At 44.2% G+C, this 18,065-nt stretch overlaps 1 protein-coding gene across 1 annotated transcript in view; it reads right to left on the reverse strand.

Moving 5' to 3' along the window:
- The window catches only part of atp6v1ba (ATPase, H+ transporting, lysosomal, V1 subunit B, member a), a 100,920-nt gene extending 84,662 nt beyond the window's left edge, over positions 1 to 16,258 (reverse strand). Inside the window, exon 1 of the mRNA XM_068052979.1 lies at positions 16,091 to 16,258. Within this exon, the coding sequence (XP_067909080.1) occupies positions 16,091 to 16,196 (106 nt within the window). The 5' untranslated portion in view covers positions 16,197 to 16,258. The remainder of the gene's footprint in view (positions 1 to 16,090) is intronic.
- Positions 16,259 to 18,065: the final 1,807 nt, after the last annotated feature.

Here is an 18,065-nt window from a genome sequence, read left to right on the forward strand (position 1 = left end):
TTCAGAAGGTATCTCCTTTCCATTTCTTAGAAACATAGAAAATAGGAGCAGGAGTAGGCCATTCGGCCCTTCGAGCCTGCACCGCCATTCAATACGATCATGGCTTATCATCCAAACTCAGTACCCTGTTCCCACTTTCTTCCCATATCTCTGGATTCCTTTAGCCCTAAGAACTATACCTAACTCTTTCTTGAACATATTTAATGATTTGGCCTCAACTGCTTTATGTGGTAGAGAATTCCACAGGTTCACCACTCTGGGTGAAGAAATCCCTCCTCATCTCAGTCCGAAATGGCTTACCCCTTATCCTTACATTGTGAACCCTCATCCTGGACTCCCCCGCCATTGGGAACATCCTTCCTGCATCTAGTCTGTCCAGTCCTGTTAGAATTTTGTAGGTTTCTATGAGATCCCCTCTCATTCTTCTAAACTCTAGCGAATACAAGCCTAATTGACCCAATCTCTCTTCATTGTCAGTCCTGCCATCCCAGGAATCAGTCTGGTGAACCTTCGCTGCACTCCCTCCATAGCAAGAACATTCTTCCTCAGATAAGGAGACCAAAACTGCACACAATACTTCAGGTGTGGTCTCACCAAGGCCTTGTATAATTGCAGAAAAACATCCTTGCTCCTGTACTCGAATCCTCTCGTTATGAAGGCCAACATAACCATTTGCCTTCTTAACTGCCTGCTGCATCTGCATGCTTACTTTCAGCGACTGGTACAAGGACACCCAGGTCTCACTGCATCTCCCCCTTTCCCAATCTATCATCATTCAGATAATAATCTGCCTTTCTGTTTTTGCCACCAAAGTGGATAACCTCACATTTATCCACATTATACTGCATCTGCCATGTATTTGCCCACTCACTCAACCTGTCCAAATCACACTGGAGCTTCTCTGCAACCTCCTCACAGCTCACACTCCCACCCAGCTTTGTCTCATCTGCAAACTTGGATATATTGCATTTAATTCCCTCATCTATATCATTAATATATATTATGAATAGCTGGGGTCCTAGCACCAATCCCTGTGGTACCCCACTCGTCACTGCCTGCCACTCGTAAAAAGACCCGTTTATTCCTACTCTTTGTTTCCTGTCTGCCAACCAGTTCTCTATCATGTCAGTACCTTACCCCAATCCCATGTGCTTTAATTTTGCATGCTAATCTCGAGACCTTATCGAAAGCCTTCTGAAAGTCCAAATACACCACATCTACTGGTTCTCCCTTATCTATTCTACTAGTTGCATCCTCAAAAAATTCCAGTAGATTTGTCAAGCATGATTTCCCTTTCATAAATCCATGTTGACTTTGTCCGATCATGTCATTGTTTTCCAAGTGCTCTACTATTATATCTTTAATAATGGACTCTCACATTTCCCCCACTACTGATGTCAGGCTAACCGGTCTATAATTCCCCGTTTTCTCTGTCTCCTTTTTGAAATAGTGGGGTTACATTAGCTACCCTCCAATCTGTTGGAACTTTTCCCACAGTCTATAGAATTTTGAAAATGACCATCGATGCATCTACTATTTCAAGGGCCACTTCCTTAAGTACTCTGGGATGTAGATTATCAGGCCCTGAGGATTTATCGGCCTTCAATCCCATCAATTTCCCTACTAATACTGACTTCATACAGTGCCTCCTTCTCACTAGACTATGTTCCCCAACATTTCTGGGAGGTAATTTGTGTCCTCCTTTGTGAAGACTGAACCAAAGTATGTATTTAATTGGTCTGCCATTTCTTTGTTCCCCAGTATAAATTCCCCCGTTTCTGACTAAGGGAATCACATTTGTCTTTGCTAATCTTTTTCTCTTCACATATCTATAGAAGCTTTTACAGTCAATTTTTATGTTCTCTGCAAGCTTACTCTCATACTCTATTTTCCCCTTCTTAATCAATCCCTTTGTCCTCCTTTGCTGAATTCTAAACTGCTTCCCATCTGCAGGTTTGCTGCTTGTTCTGGCCATTTTATATTTCACTCCCTTAGATCTAATACTATCCCTAATTTCCTTAGCATGCCACGGTTGAGCCACCCTTCCCGTTTTATTTTTGCACTAGACAGAATGAACAATTGTTGCAATTCATCCATGCGCTCTTTAAATGCTAGCCATTGCCTATCCACAGTCAACCCTTTAAGTAATATTCCCCAATCTATCATAGCCAACTCGCTCCTCAAACCTTCATAGTTTCCTCTATTTAGATTCAGGACCCTAGTCTCGGAATCAACTCTCTCACTATCCATCGTAATGAAGAATTCTAGCATGTTATGGTCGCTCTTCCCAAGGGACCCCGCACAACAAGACTGTTAACTAATCCTTTCTCATTACACAATACCCAGTCTAGGATGGCCTGTTCTCCACTTGGTTCCTCAACATATTGGTCCAAAAAACCATCACGTACACACTACAGGAATTCCTCCTCTACAGTATTATTGCTAATTTGGTGATCTATATGTAGATTAAAATCATGCATAATTACAGTTGCACCCTTATGGCATGCATCTCTAATTTCTTGTTTAATGCCATCCTCTACATCACCACTGCTGTTTGGGGGTCTATATACAACCCACACCAATGTTTTCTGCCCCTTGGTGTTTCTTAGCTCCACCCAGACACATCAGGATTCTCTGAGCTAATATCCTTCCTCACTATTGTATTGATTTCCTCTTTTGCTAACAATGTTACTCCACCTCCTTTCCTTTTTTGCCTGTCCTTCCTAAATACTGAATACCCCTGGATGTTCAGTTCTCATCCTTGGTCACCCTGCAGCCATGTCTCTGTAATCGCAACTATGTCGTATCAATTTACATCTATTTGCGCTGTTAATTCGCCTGCCTGACAAAGTGGAAAATTTCCCAGGTATGCCCTGTGCAACAAAAGTAGGATGAATCCAATCTGGCCAATAACTGTCCTATCAATAATGAGCAAAGTGATGGAAGGTGTCATCAACAATGCTATCAAGCATTACTTACTCACCAGTAAGTATTCATCAATGCTCACTTTGAGTTGCACCAGGACCACCCAGTTCCAGGCCCCCAGCCTTGGTCCAAGCATGGACAAACAAGCTGAATTCCAGAAGTGAGGCAAGAGTGGCACCCCTTGACATCAAGGCAGCATCTGACAGAGTGTGGCACCAAACAGCCTCAGTAAAACTGAGGTCAATGGGAGTCAGGAGAAAAACACCCCAATGGCTGGAATCATACTTGGCATAAAGGAAGATGTTTGTGGTTGCTGGAGGCCAATCATCTCAGCCCCAGGACTTCGCTGCAAGAGTTCCTTAGGGCGATGTCCTAGGCTCAACCATCCTCAGCTGCTTTATCAATGACCTTCCTCCCATCATAAGGTCTGAAGTGGGGATATTCACTAAATTCCACATTGCTCAGTCCCATTTGCAATTCCTCAGATAACCAAACAGTCTGTGCCTGTATGCAGCAAGATCTGGACAACATAAAGGCTTGGGCTTCTAAGTGGCACTTATTGTTTATGCCACATAAGGACCAGGCAATGACCATCTCCAGCAAGAGAAAGTCTAACCACATCCCCATCGCATTACTGTCCATGAATCAAAGGATTATCGGGTCTGGCAGGAAAGTGGAGTTAAGGCCACAAGCAGCCATAATCTTATTGAATGACGGAACAGGCTTGAGGGGCCGAAACACCTACTCCTTCATCTTATGTTATGTTCTCAAAATCCTGGCAGTCACTATTGACCAGTAACTTATCTGGACTAACCATATAAATACTGTGGCTACAAGAGCAGGTCAGAGGCTGAGAATTCTATGACAAGTGACACCTCCCAACTCCCCAAAGCCTTTCCACCACCTACAAAGCACAAGTCATGAGTGTGATGGAGTACTCTCCCCAAGCCTGGATGCGTATAGCTCCAACAACACAAGACACTCAACACCATCCAGGACAAAACAGGCATCCTGTCCACCACCTTAAACAGCAAATATAGAATTCCCAGTCATAGAGAGATGCAGCACTGAAACAGGCCCTTCGGCCCACCGAGTCTGTGCTGACCATCAACCACCCATTTATACTAATCCTACATTAATCCCATATTCCCTACCACATCCCCACCTTCCTTTAATTCTCCTACCACCTACCTACACTAGGGGCAATTTACAATGGCCAATATAGTGCACTAAATTGAAAGTACAAGCAAATTTCTGTATTCCAAAGGGATCGTTCCCTCCCTTGAGCACTTTACAGCCTTCCGGACTCAGCATGGACTTCAATAATTTTAGACCATAACCGCTGCCTCCATTTCTTTCTTTTTTCATTTTTTTTGCTGGTTCTTTGCCAACCACCATCCCACCGGTTTCTTTCTTAACCCCTTGACTGTGTGCTTGGACAGCTACTATTCTGCCATTTACACCACATCCAGACACATCTTTTGTTTATTTCCTGGGCTTTGTACTATGAATCCTTTTGTCATTTAATCCCTCCTGCCCTCCACCCTATCACAGACCTTCCCTTCTGTTCTTCTTGTCACCCGCCCCCCACCCCCATTTTCACTTGCTCAAAACCGACTACATTTTTAACTTTTGCCAGTTCTGATGAAAGGTCACTACCTGAAACATGAACATTTTTTCTCTCCACAGATGCTGCCTTGACCTGCTGTGTTTTTCTAGCATTTTCTTTTTTTGTTTCAGATTTCCAGCATCAGCAGTATTTTGCTTTTGTATTAGTGTTTAATTCAGTGCTGCTCTCCTCCATAATGCCCACTTTGAAGAAGTTCTGCTCTTCTCTCTGACAGGACTTCAATTTGTCTTTTCTGCCTTGATCACCTTCACTGCTTTCTATCTCCCTTCTTGTGTTTCATCAGGTAACCACCAAAACTTACTTTCACAGCCACATCTTCTTCAGCAATTGTCTCCGGCTCTAACTTATCCCACGTGGATTCCAACTGAAATTCCACCTTTCGTGTTTTGGATCCACCCATGACTACAGATATCGCCTAGACATTCAGCATTCCTTGAACCACTGTTTTTGCTGCATCCTAAGATCTCAATGCCATGCGCTACATGCACACTCTCAACCTCTATCTTAAGCAGCACCGACTGACTCACTGACTCAAAGCTGTCCTGGTCCACAGTTTTGTTTCATCCTTCACCTCATTGGGCGTTAACAAAAAAATTTTCATCTTCCTTTCAGGTGTGAAAGATCGCGAACTTCAACAACTCATGGATACCAACACACCTCTGGATCCTTCTTCCCCTTCTCTTCCCTCTGACCCTCGAATCTCACCCCTTGCCATGTATTCACGATACCCTCTGACCTTTCCCTATCTGACTCTGAATAATCTGTCCTCAGTCAAGGCCTCAGCTTCATCCCCTTACGCCCCCATCTCAATGCTGAGCTCTTCTTCCGTTGCCTCCACCTCTGCTTTCACTTCTTTCACCAGCAATCATCCACCCACTCAGCAGACCTTCTCCAATATTCTCCCTCCACCTGGACCCCTCCCTCAATCTTTTCATTGAGATAGTCAGTGTCTTGACAGTTCTCAATCTCTCTGCTTCCCTCACTCACTCGAACCTATTTCCCTCTGAACTTGCAGCACTCCATTTTCTCAGACCCAACCCCTAACAGTCATCAAACCTGCTGACAAAGGCGGTGCTGTTGTTGTCTGGCATATCGACCTCTACCGAGCAGAAGCCAAACACCAACTCTCTGACACTTCCTCCTAAACCATGACCCCCACTACCAAACATCAAGCCATGGTATCCAGGATCGTTATTGACCTCATCTCCTCTGCACGGCCTCCAACCTCATAGTTCTGCAACCCTGTACAACCTGCTTCTACCTCCTTCCCAAAATCCACAAACAAGGCTGCCTTGGTAGAACCATTGTTTCTGCCTCTTCCTGCCATACTGAACTAACTTATTCCTATCTCGACTATTATTACTCCCCTTGTCCAATCTCTTCCCATCTATATCCGTGACTCTTCCAATGCCCTCCATCAACATTTTCCAGTTTCCTGGCCCTCACTGTCTTCTATTCATCATGGACGTCCAATCTCTCTATGCATCCCCCACCAGGATGGTCGGAGAGCTCTCCGCCTCTTCCTTGAACAGAGGCCCAACCAGTTCTCATTCACCCTTCTCCGCCTGGCTGCAAATGTTCTCAGTGAACAAATTCTACTTCAACTCCACTCACTTGCTCCAAATAAAAGGTGTTGCTATGGTTACCTGCATGGTTCTCAGCTATGCCTGCCTTTTTGTGGGATCTGTGGAACATTCCTTGTTCCAGTCCTTCTCAGGCCCCTTCCCTCACTACTTCTTCCAGTACATTGATGACTGTATCGATGCCACTTCCTGCTCTCGGACTGAACTGGAAAATTTAATTGACTTGGTTTCCAATTTCCACCCTTCCCTCACCTTCACATGGTCCATCTCCAACTCTTCCCTTCCTTGACTTCAATCAATATTCACGATAAGCCCACGGACTCCCACAGCTACCTGGACTATACTTCCTCACACCCCACTTCCGACAACGAATCAATTCCATTCCCCCAGTTCCGCTGTTCAAACTATGTAACCTTCCATACTAGTGCTTCCAATATGTCTTCCTTTGCCAACTGAGGATCCCACCACCCACCCCCACCCTGTGGTTGACAGGGCCCTCAACCGTGTCCAATCTATTTCACGCACTTCTGCTCTTACCACTACCCCTTCTTCCCAGAATTATGATAGGGTTCCCCTTGTCCTCATCTACCAGCCCACCAGTCTCCATATTCAACAGATCATCCTCCGCCATTTCCGCCACCTCCAGCATGATGCCACCACCAAACATCCTTCCCTCCCTTTTCAGCATTCCGAAGGAACTTTTCCCACAACACCCTGGTCCATTCCTCAGTTACCTCCAACACCTCTCCATCTTTCCTACAGCACCTTTCAATGTAAGTGCAGGAAATGCAACACCTGCCATTTTACCTCCCCCCCCCCTTTCCACCATCCAGGGCCCCAAACATTCCTTCCAGGTGAAACAATTTACATGTACGTTTTTCAATTTAGTACACTGTATCCGGTGCTCACAATGTGGTCTCCTCTACATTGGGGCGACTAAATACAGACTAGGTCAACACTTTGCAGAATACTTGTGTTCAGTCCGCAAGCGTGACTCCGAGCTTCCTGTCGCTTATAACTTCAATTCCCCATCTTGCTTCCATACTGACCTTTCTGTTTTCGGCCTGCACGGTGTTCCAATGAGGCTCAACAGGAGCTTGAGGAACATCACCTCATCTTTCAACTGGGTGCTTTACAGTCTTCTGGACTCAACACTGAGTTCAATCATTTTAGATCATAACCGTTGCCTCATCTTTTTCTTCATTTTATTTGCTGGTTTGTCTCCCGCTGCCATCACCGCCACCCCACCCTGTTTCTTTCTTAATCCCTTTACTCTGTGTTTGGATGGCTGCTATTCATTTATATCTCATCCAGACACATCATGTTTTGTTTCTTTACTTGGCTTTGTACATGAAACCTATTGTCATTTTTAATTGCTCCTGCCCACCAACTTATCACAGACCCCTCCTTGTGCTCTTCTTTCCCACCCACCCCACCTTTTACTTGCTCAAAACTTATTACATTTCTAACTTTTGCCAGTTCTGATGAAAGGTCACAACCTGAAATGTTAACGGTTTTTCTCTCCACAGATGCTGCCTGACCTGATTTTCTGTTTTTGTTTCAGATTTCCAGCATCCGCAGTATTTTACTTAAGTAATTTTGAAGCACTGCTGCTGTTGTAATGTAGGAAATGTGGCAGCCAAGTTGCAGACAGCAAACTCCAACAGCTACATTATCACATGATAATGACCAGATAATCTGTTTTTTTTTGTGATGTTGATTGAGGGATAAATACTGGCCAGGACTCTAGGGATAACACCCCTGCTCTTCTACGAAATAGTGGCATGAGATCATCTAAGAAGGCACATGGGGCCTTGGTTTGACGTTTCATCCAAACGACAGCAGACCACCCTCAGTACTGCACTAGAATGTTAGTCTTGATTTTTGTGCTCAAACCCTGGAGTGGGACTTGAACTCAGAACCTCACAACTCAGAGGCAAGAGTTCTACCAAGCCACGGCTGGCACATATACTTTAATACAGAAAGCATCCCAAGCCTCTTCAGATAACCATGAGGAAAATCCATGAACTCCCCAATCTTCCTGTTTGAGGTATGGGTGGAGGAGGCAGATGGCTGTAATGAGACCATACCTGGGGTTACCTTTGACCTCCAGGATGAGCAGAAAGTAGTTTTGGGGTTTGACAGAGGAGCGTGAGGAATGATGAACTTGCTGTCGTCAAGCCAAATCTGACAAAGATAAAAGCAAAATACTGCGTTCTGTTTTCATTTCAAATCTGACAAAGGCTGCATCAAGGTTTCTTCCCCTCAGACAAGGTGGCAACAACAGAAACAAGAGTTGGTGGTTCTGTTGAGATGAGAGCACTGAAGCAGCAAAAGAAGTTCAAGAGGTGCTGTGGCAACTAAACGGCCAAAGGAATTAGAGTATGCAACAGTAAACAGCAAAATATAAACATCCCACTCTTCCGCAGACATCTCATGTTGAGCAAAAAAATTTGTTTGAAACAAAGTAAACCAACTGTTATAGGCAAAAAAGTGGCACTTAAAAATCTGACACTCCATTTTCCCCAACCAAATAATCTCACCCTCAGAATACAAATGGCACATTTTATATAAATGTGTTCTTTCCAACTTGTAATCTAGAGCAACATGCTAGTTGACCCTCTGAAGCTAAGGAGGATTGAACAAAGAGTGGTGACTTCATAAAACTTGGCAGGAAAGGTTAGAAATAGGAGTCCCCCCCACCCTGCCCCCACCAAACCCTTCCAGAGGCAGATGGTAAACAAAAGTACGAGATGTGGATGGTGAATAGGAGGAAGTGCTCAGAGATAGCTTTATCAATAATAAAGACCAGGAGTAAAGAGGCATGAGTGATGGAGAGGGAGTAGTCACAAATATGGATGGGGTACTTAAATGAAGGATGAAATTTGAAGACATGAGAGCAGCGAATTCAGTGAAAGGCAGTAAAGGGATGTTGAAGTGAAGATTTTAATCCAGGTTGAGAAGTTGCTTGATGCAGGAGAGAGAACATCTTGAGGAACTTGGCTAACCAGTAGATGGAAAGGATTTTATTTTATTTATTTAGAGATACAGCACTGAAACAGGCCCTTCGGCCCACCGAGTCCGTGCCGACCAAGAACCACCCATTTATACTAACCCTACAGTAATCCCATATTCCCTACCACCTACCTACACTAGGGGCAATTTACCTATCACCTGCAAGTCTTTGGCAGTGGGAGGAAACCGGAGCACCCAGCGAAAACCCACACGGTCACAGGGAGAACTTGCAAACTCCGCACAGGCAGTACTCAGAATTGAACCCGGGTCCCTGGAGCTGTGAGGCTGCAGTGCTAACCACTGCGCCACTGTGCCGCCCTAAAGTTAAGAGGTGAAACAAGGCAAGATACTCAAAAGAGAAGATAATAGAAGAGTAAGGCGAGAGGCCAAGATATGTTTTGAAAATGATAGCTATGCTACTGTGGTTTGGACAGGGAAGACAATGTAAAGTATAACCAGGCAAGGAGGGAAAGAATTGCCACATCAGCCACGTTTCCAAGCGAGAAGACATTCTGGAGAGAAATAGAGAGGCACAGCATTGTTGATCCTTCAGCACAGCAACAACGGTGAACGGAGCAAACAGTGCCGAAGGGAGTTGGAGAGGTTAACTCTGAACAAGTGCAAGGGCAAGATGGGTGGTGGGAGTAAAGGACAACTGGAGTTCCTGCTCATGGAGAGGAAGCAGCAGGCGTCAAAACAGACACAAGAGGATGCCAAAGGCGGCAGAGGGAAGCCATGGATTCACATGGTAGTTGAGACTCGGGATATGGCAACAGTGAAAGAAGGCAGAAGAACAACAAAGGGTGCATGTAGGAGTCATTTAGGAAGGGGGAACATTATAAACATGGCTGGCTGAGCAGAACAGGGAGAGATGAGATCAGAACCCAAGGAGGCCCAGATAAAATGCAAGAGTAGAGGGTTCAAATGTAGAGTGGGAGCCTAGCTGCACGAATATACAAAATGATCTTGGTCAGGAGAAGCTTGTTTGCACTTGAGCAGAGCGACACTGAACAAATCTGCACTTTCAAACCCACGAATGAATAAGTGCCACAACTGGTAATGTGATTTATCCACATTAGATTGAACAATTCACCTCTTGCTAAGCTTACTATTCTGCTGAGTGTTTATCTGCATCCAAATAGAGCTGTATAATGCTTACAAGTTGCACTAGTGCAGGTATCACCACTGTTTCTCAACAGGCTTTATAAACAATACCACTATTTTTCTTTGACTGCTGAGTATATTGCAATACTAGGAAAAGGAAGAGAAAGTAAAGGCTTCTGCTTCCTCTATTTCTCAGTTCCTTATTGACCACTTTTGAAATTTACAGCTTAGAAGTCACAGGACCAAGCTTGCAAAATTGTGGCGAGGTCTTCCCAGAAAGACATTGTATGTAATAAGAACCAAATTACAATTTTAGCAATGTAAAAATGCTTACATGCCACATGCATGCTGTCCTCTAGCCAGAGGACTAATAATGTGGGCTACAGGTTTCTCTGCAGGTACCGTCAAAACAACTTGATATTGTCCAACAGAAGTCACCCTGTCAAGCAAGCTAGCTCTGGCCATTAACTTTCGCTTCCTCTCCACAAATGGTGTGCTCCACTATTAAGCACTTCGTTCAGCAGTTGAGATCAGAACACTGGACTCATTCTAGAAAAAGGCACAGTAAGAAGAGGAGGTAGAGTCAGTATTCTGAAAGGATGGAATAAAGGTCCTTCTTAATCTGATTTATCTTACGATACGTTTCCATGACAAATTTTATTTAATTTTTCTGCTTACAGTGCCTCAGTTCAGCAAATTTCATCCCATGAGCTGAGGAACCAGAGGAATATTGGGCGGCACAATGGCTAGCACTGCAGCCTCACAGCTCCAGCGACCCGGGCCCAATTCTGGGTACTGCCTGTGCGGAGTTTGCAAGTTCTCCCTGTGAACCATGTGGGTTTTCACCGGGTGCTCCGGTTTCCTCCCACAGCCAAAGACTTGCAGGTTAATAGGTAGATTGACCATTATAAATTGCCCCTAGTATAGGTAGGTGGTAGGGGAAGATGGGGATGTGGTAAGGAATATGGGGTTAATGTAGGATTAGTATAAATGGGTGGTTAATGGTCGGCACAGACTCGGTGGGCCGAAGGGTCTGTTTCAGTGCTGTATCTCTAAAAAAAAAATACATGACACACAAGCATTTCTGCAAAAAACTTTACTTTAAAACGCAGTTCCTCACTTTTCCCACAATACCAATTTGCAGAACACAAGTAACTCAAGCTATTGACCCTTGCTTTTTGTATGCTGAGCAGAAAAACTGCAGTTTATGTGAAAGGGCTAGAGCTATGGCTGGCAAAAGCTTCCCACACTGTATCAAGTGTTCAACCGTAGAAATCTAGAAATGGCGAGGCAAAATATTTGCCTTTAGTTACTTCTTTATTCATATAAAATTCAACAGTAGCTTTCAAAAGGGAATGGGATAAATAGAGTCAGAGAGATACAGCACTAAAACAGGCCCTTCGGCCCACCAAGTCTGTGCCGACCATCAACCACCCATTTATACTAATCCTACATTAATCCCATATTCCTTACCACACCCCCACCTTCCCTCAATTCTCCTAACACCTACCTATACTAGGGGCAATTTACAATGGCTAATTTACCTATCAACCTGCAAGTCTTTGGCTGTGGGAGGAAACCGGAGCACCCGGGGGAAACCCACGCGGTCACTTGCAAACTCCACACAGGCAGTACCCAGAACTGAACCCGGGTTGCTGGAGCTGTGAGGCTGCGGTGCTAACCACTGCGCCACTGTGCCGCCCTTGCAGGAGAAAAAATTGCAGAGATATGGGGAAAGAGTCTGGGAGCAGGACTAACTGGATTGCTCTAAGAGCCAGGTTAGACTGGGCGGGCCGAAGAATTTCCACTGAAGTTTACCAACACACTTTGCTAAGCTAGTTACTTCAAAAACATGAAGCCCATCAGATCAGTCAGATCTTACACTTTACCTATTAGTAGATAACGATTGAACAAATGATGCCAAAACTTGAAGATCTAGAAACTACTTTTGTCTAGACTGCCTCAGATCGACTGAACAAGTCACAGAATTGTACAACATAGGAGGCTATTCAGCCCATTGATTCTGTGCCAGTTCTCAAACAGCCATTTAGTCCCATTCCCTCACTCTTTCCCCATATGCTATCTTTTTTTTTTGTTTGTCTAATATTCTTCCACTTCCCTCTTAAAAGCTATTATGAATTCTGCATCCATTACTTTTTCTGTGAGACCATTCCATGTGCTAACAACTCTATGTAAAAATCACTTCTAAGCTCCCCCTTTATCTTTTTATAATCATCTTAGATATCCATGGGGACTTCAGCAGTAGAATAGTGTTATCTGGTCATTATCACATTGCTGTTTGTGGGAGCTTGCTGTGCACAAACTGGCTGCCGCTTTTCCTATATTACAACAGTGACTACACTTCAGAAGTACTTCATTGGCTGTAAAGTGCGTTGAGATGTCCAGTGGTTGTGAAAAATACCACATAAATGCAATTCATTTTAAAACCGGAGCCTCAACATTTTGGGACTACCAAATAACAGAGGTAGATCTTCAGTTTCCAATTCAGCAACATTCAATTTCTAACCTGCAAAAGCAAATGTTTCTACATCTCTAAGGCCAAAAGTTCAAAATGTAAATTAGCCAACCCACAAAAATCATTGTTCAGATTACTGGAAGATCTCAAATGTAGCTTCACAAAAAGAATGAAGTGAGAAGTTAGGTGAGATTTTTAATGTACAGGGTTGTTGGAAACTAGGGTGGGCACGAGGCCGTTTTCCCTCCCTGGCCTCTTGCTACACTCCTGGAGTGTTTTAGTACTTTGAATGAAATCCCCTTTTAAAAACAACTTTGAATTAAGAGCAAGAATGACCTAACCCATTCCAGAATCTATGGTCTTTAATGAAGAGATGTAACCAGTCAGTTCTCTACAATATCACCAGTGCTGTACTACAGCTTACAATACTTAAGGCAAGACAACTTGACAGAAGACCAGCACTACTGCAGGTACACTTGAATCTCAACATTTGTAAAGCTTCACAAATTCTCTATGTGAAACACCCTACCAGACTGTCAACTAGAAGTCAATCCCTCATTATGCATCAAGTAATCTCTAGAAATAGCATTATTTGCTCAATCAAGATTGATAAATTATGCATTAAGGCATAGGAAATCTAATCTGCCCAGTAATCTCCACGCCAATTTCCCTGGAAGCAGCCAGGGTCACTTAAAAAAGACAGTTGATCCGGTTACAGTTAAATAGTTTCACATTATAATGCCATCCCATTTTCTCATTAAATTGTAAATGCCATTCTACCATACCAAGAGCATTCTGCTTATTTATTTAGAGATACAGCACTGAAAATGGCCCTTCGGCCCACCGAGTCTGTGCCGACCAACAACCACCCATTTATACTAATCCTACATTAATCCTCATCAGACCCCTTGCCTATCCTGAGTGGCGTGAAACAGGGCTGTGTTCTCGCACCTACACTGTTTGGGATTTTCTTCTCCCTGCTGCTCTCACATGCGTTCAAGTCTTCAGAAGAAGGAATTTCCCTCCACACAAGATCAGGGGGCAGGTTGTTCAACCTTGCCCGTTTAAGAGCGAAGACCAAAGTACGGAAGTCATCAGGGAACTCCTCTTTGCGGACGATGCTGCTTTAACATCTCACACTGAAGAATGTCTGCAGAGTCTCAGCGACAGGTTTGCGGCTGCCTGCAACGAATTTGGCCTAACCATCAGCCTCAAGAAAACGAACATCATGGGACAGGACGTCAGAAATGCTCCATCCATCAATATCGGTGACCACGCTCTGGAAGTGGTTCAAGAGTTCACCTACCTAGGCTCAACTATCACCAGTAACCTGTCTCTAGATGCAGAAATCAACAAGCGCATGGGAAAGGCTTCCACTGCTATGTCCAGACTGGCCAAGAGAGTGTGGGAAAATGGCGCACTGACATGGAACACAAAAGTCAGAGTGTATCAAGCCTGTGTCCTCAGTACCTTGCTCTATGGCAGCGAGGCCTGGACAACGTATGTCAACCAAGAGCGACGTCTCAATTCATTCCATCTTCGCTGCCTCCGAAGCATACTTGGCATCAGGTGGCAGGACCGTATCTCCAACACAGAAGTCCTCGAGGCGGCCAACATCCCCAGTTTATACACACTACTGAGTCAGCGGCACTTGAGATGGCTTGGCCATGTGAGCCGCATGGAAGATGGCAGGATCCCCAAAGACACATTGTACAGCGAGCTCGCCACTGGTATCAGACCCACCGGCCATCCATATATCCGCTTTAAAGACGTCTGCAAACGCGACATGAAGTCCTGTGACACTGATCACAAGTCGTGGGAGTCAGTTGCCAGCGATCGCCAGAACTGGCGGGCAGCCATAAAGGGAGGGCTAAAGTGTGGCGAGTCGAAGAGACTTAGCAGTTGGCAGGAAAAAAGACAGAAGCGCAAGGGGAGAGCCAACTGTGTAACAGCCCCGACAAACAAATTTTTCTGCAGCACCTGTGGAAGAGCCTGTCACTCTAGAATTGGCCTTTATAGTCACTCCAGGCGCTGCTCCACATACCACTGACCACCTCCAGGCACTTACCCATTGTCTCTCGAGATAAGGAGGCCAAAGAAGAAGAATCCCATATTCCCTAACACATCCCCACCATTCGTCTACCACCTACCTACACTAGGGGCAATTTATAATGGCCAATTTACCTATCAACCTGCAAGTCTTTGGCTGTGGGAGAAAACCGGAGCGCCCGACAGAAACCCACGCAGTCACAGGGAGAACTTGCAAACTCCGCACAGGCAATACCCAGAACTGAACCCTGGTCGCTGGAGCTGTGAGGCTGCGGTGCTAACCACTGCGCCACTGTGCCGCCCACTGCAGCATAAATTGAACAGTTTAAAATTAGTCGGGAGTAGTTTTCAAAAAGTGGAGGCTGCCAGTATACAAAACGAGTTCTTTTATCATATGCTTTTAATACTGTGCTCAGATATGACTTTATTTAAAAAATCATGGACAAAAATAAATGTACAATCTGTCAGAAACATGGGAACAATGACAGTAACTTAAAAGTGCACCCTCTGAAGCACGGCAGTGTTATCTGAATATTCCTTAGTTTGTGGTCAGTTAAAACACTGCTCCCTATATTCACTGCAATGATACTTTCTGAAGATATTCATGTCAAAATTTCCAGAAGATAAGAAATTTGGCATTAGGCCATAACACTATGTAAAAATAAAAAGAATGCGTCACTCTATTTAAATCTGTATTGATTCCCCAGTTTGAGAGGACACAAAACTAACCCAATGTAAATAATCTAGGAAAATACTTTAAAAAGGATTGTCAACCACAGCCATTCGTCTCTAAATTTAAAAGGTCTTACTTCATTCGAGTCACATGATTGAATCACATGAAGCTTTGGGGACGGTGCTGTAACACTCGACTGGATTGGGTTTCCGGAACATTCTAGATCTAGATTGGGTCTAAATTAAAAGTAGTTGGCAAAAACAAAGCAATAACAACTGGACTAAACTGCAGACCGTGACACTTGGAAGCTTTCAGATGGATCAACATGATGTCCTCACCTGACAGCTAATGGACAAAATAAAACACCTGAACTACAGCGTCCAAACACATAGAAATACTCACTGAAACGTCAACAATTTGATGCAAAATAAAAATGCTATTACCATATGTTCTGATATTTAACTGCTGGTTAAATTCTTGAAATAAAACTGGAAAGCGGAACCTGTTATAAATAAATATAAATGATTCCCCAGGCCCAGGACATCTGGAGTCTCAGGAGCCGGCCTTAACAAGTCTAAAGATTTTAACAAGCGCATAGCTTTCTCCCGCCGATTAAACATGTATTAAGCACATACTCAGCCGGGGCTGGGAGCTGTACTTCCTCGCCGCCGCCAGTGCATGCTCCCGGGCCGGAAGGTGCGGTCCATTAGCCACCGCCGCCTGCTCCACCATCACCGACATCTTCCCTCGCTCCAGTCGGGTCTCCGTCACGCTGTTCACCAGCCACGACGCGCGAGCTCCAGTGGGACGTCGCCGTCTTACGCAGTACGTTCCCGGGGCCGGGAGCTCGTCGACTGACCAATAGAAATCGCTGACGAGCAACAGGCGTTGCTAGGGCAACCACCGTTTAGCCTCTGACAATAAGTTCCGTGCAGAAGGCCTTGTGCGCGGTGGAGGTAATTCATGTTTATATGTTTAGTCATATGCTGGCGGGCAGCCATAAAGACGGGGCTAAAGTGTGGCGAGTCGAAGAGACTTAGTAGTTGACAGAGGCGCAAGGGGAGAGCCAACTGTGTAACAGCCCCGACAAACAGATTTCTCTGCAGCACCTGTGGAATTCACTTTAGAATTGGCCTTTTTAGCCACTCCAGGCGCTGCTTCACAAACCACTGACCACCTCCAGGCACTTATCCATTGTCTCTGGAGATAAGGAGGCCAAAGAAGATGTTTAGTCAACAGACATCTGCACTGCTCCCCTCCCCACCTTATCAGTCTCTGCAAAATGTTTGAAATCCTGATATTGATTGACCAGACACCGCACATCTTAGTGCAGCTTCTCGCTTAGGGCTGCAAATGAGACTTTAAACCAGTAAAGGAACCTGGTGAAAATAACAGGCCTGAAGATAAAATAAATAGATGAGAGTAAAGGCCAGACGAAGCTCAGGAATAAAGGTAACATAAAGCTGTCAGGGGACAAACACTGTTATATGACATAAGTATAAAATGACTGTTAAAAAATAAAATGAGGGGAATGACATAAAAACAAATCTTGCACAGACTCTGAAACAAAACACGGGAACTCAGAATTGTTACAGTACAGAAGGTCATTCGGCCCATCGACTCCGCAACGGCTCTCTGAACAAGCAATTCGCTCATTCCCATTCCCCTGCCTTCTCCCCGTAACCCTGTACATTCTTCCATATAACTATCTAATTCCCTTTCGAATGCTTCAATTGAACCTGCTTCCACCACATTCTCAGGCAGTGCATGCCGGACCCTAACCACTTTCTGCGTGAAAAAGTTTTTCCTCGTGTCACTTTTGCTACTCTTACCAAATACTTTAAATCTGTGCCCTCTCTTCTTGAGGCATTAATTCTCAGCAAGGAGATAGATGTAATACAGATAATGAAAACATGGCTACATAACAGCGCTGGCAGGATATAATGTTTTTAGCAAAGAAAATGGAAGAATTTGGAGGAATAGCTGTACTAATTAGAGACAACACAATGGCAAGAGAAATAAAGGCGATAACTGACATTAAGGTAGAAATAGAAACCATGTGGCTAGAGACAAAACATAAGATGGGATAGATCATGTTAAAAGGGGTATTCTACAGACCACCCAATAGACAAACCTATGAAATGAATTGCAAAATTGAATAATAATCATAGAAGATTTTGACTATCCCCAAATAATCTGGCAAGAAGAAGTGGGGAAAGGGGAAAAGGGAAATAAGTTAATGGGAAATGAACCAGAGCAGATAAGAGAAGTAGGCGAACAGCTCAGCATTGGCAATCATAACATAATAAAGTTTAAATAATGATTCAGAAAGACATAAGTAAGACAAAAACAAAAGTGATATTGAGATATATGAGAATGAAACTAGAGAAGCTAAACTGGGAAAACATTGACAAAGAGTTAGAACAACAGTGGGAAATATTTCAAACAATTATCAATAGCGTTACGAAGAAATAAAGCCTTCTAAAACAACAAGATAGCCAATAGTGAAAACGCATGGATGAGTAGAGAGGTAGGGTAACATTGAAACCAAAGAAAAAGTCATTTACTAAGTAAATAGACAATCAAGCTGAGCATGACCGACAAAAGGGA

The sequence above is a fragment of the Heterodontus francisci genome, chromosome 20, assembly GCF_036365525.1.
Source record: "Heterodontus francisci isolate sHetFra1 chromosome 20, sHetFra1.hap1, whole genome shotgun sequence".
NCBI lineage: Eukaryota > Metazoa > Chordata > Chondrichthyes > Heterodontiformes > Heterodontidae > Heterodontus > Heterodontus francisci.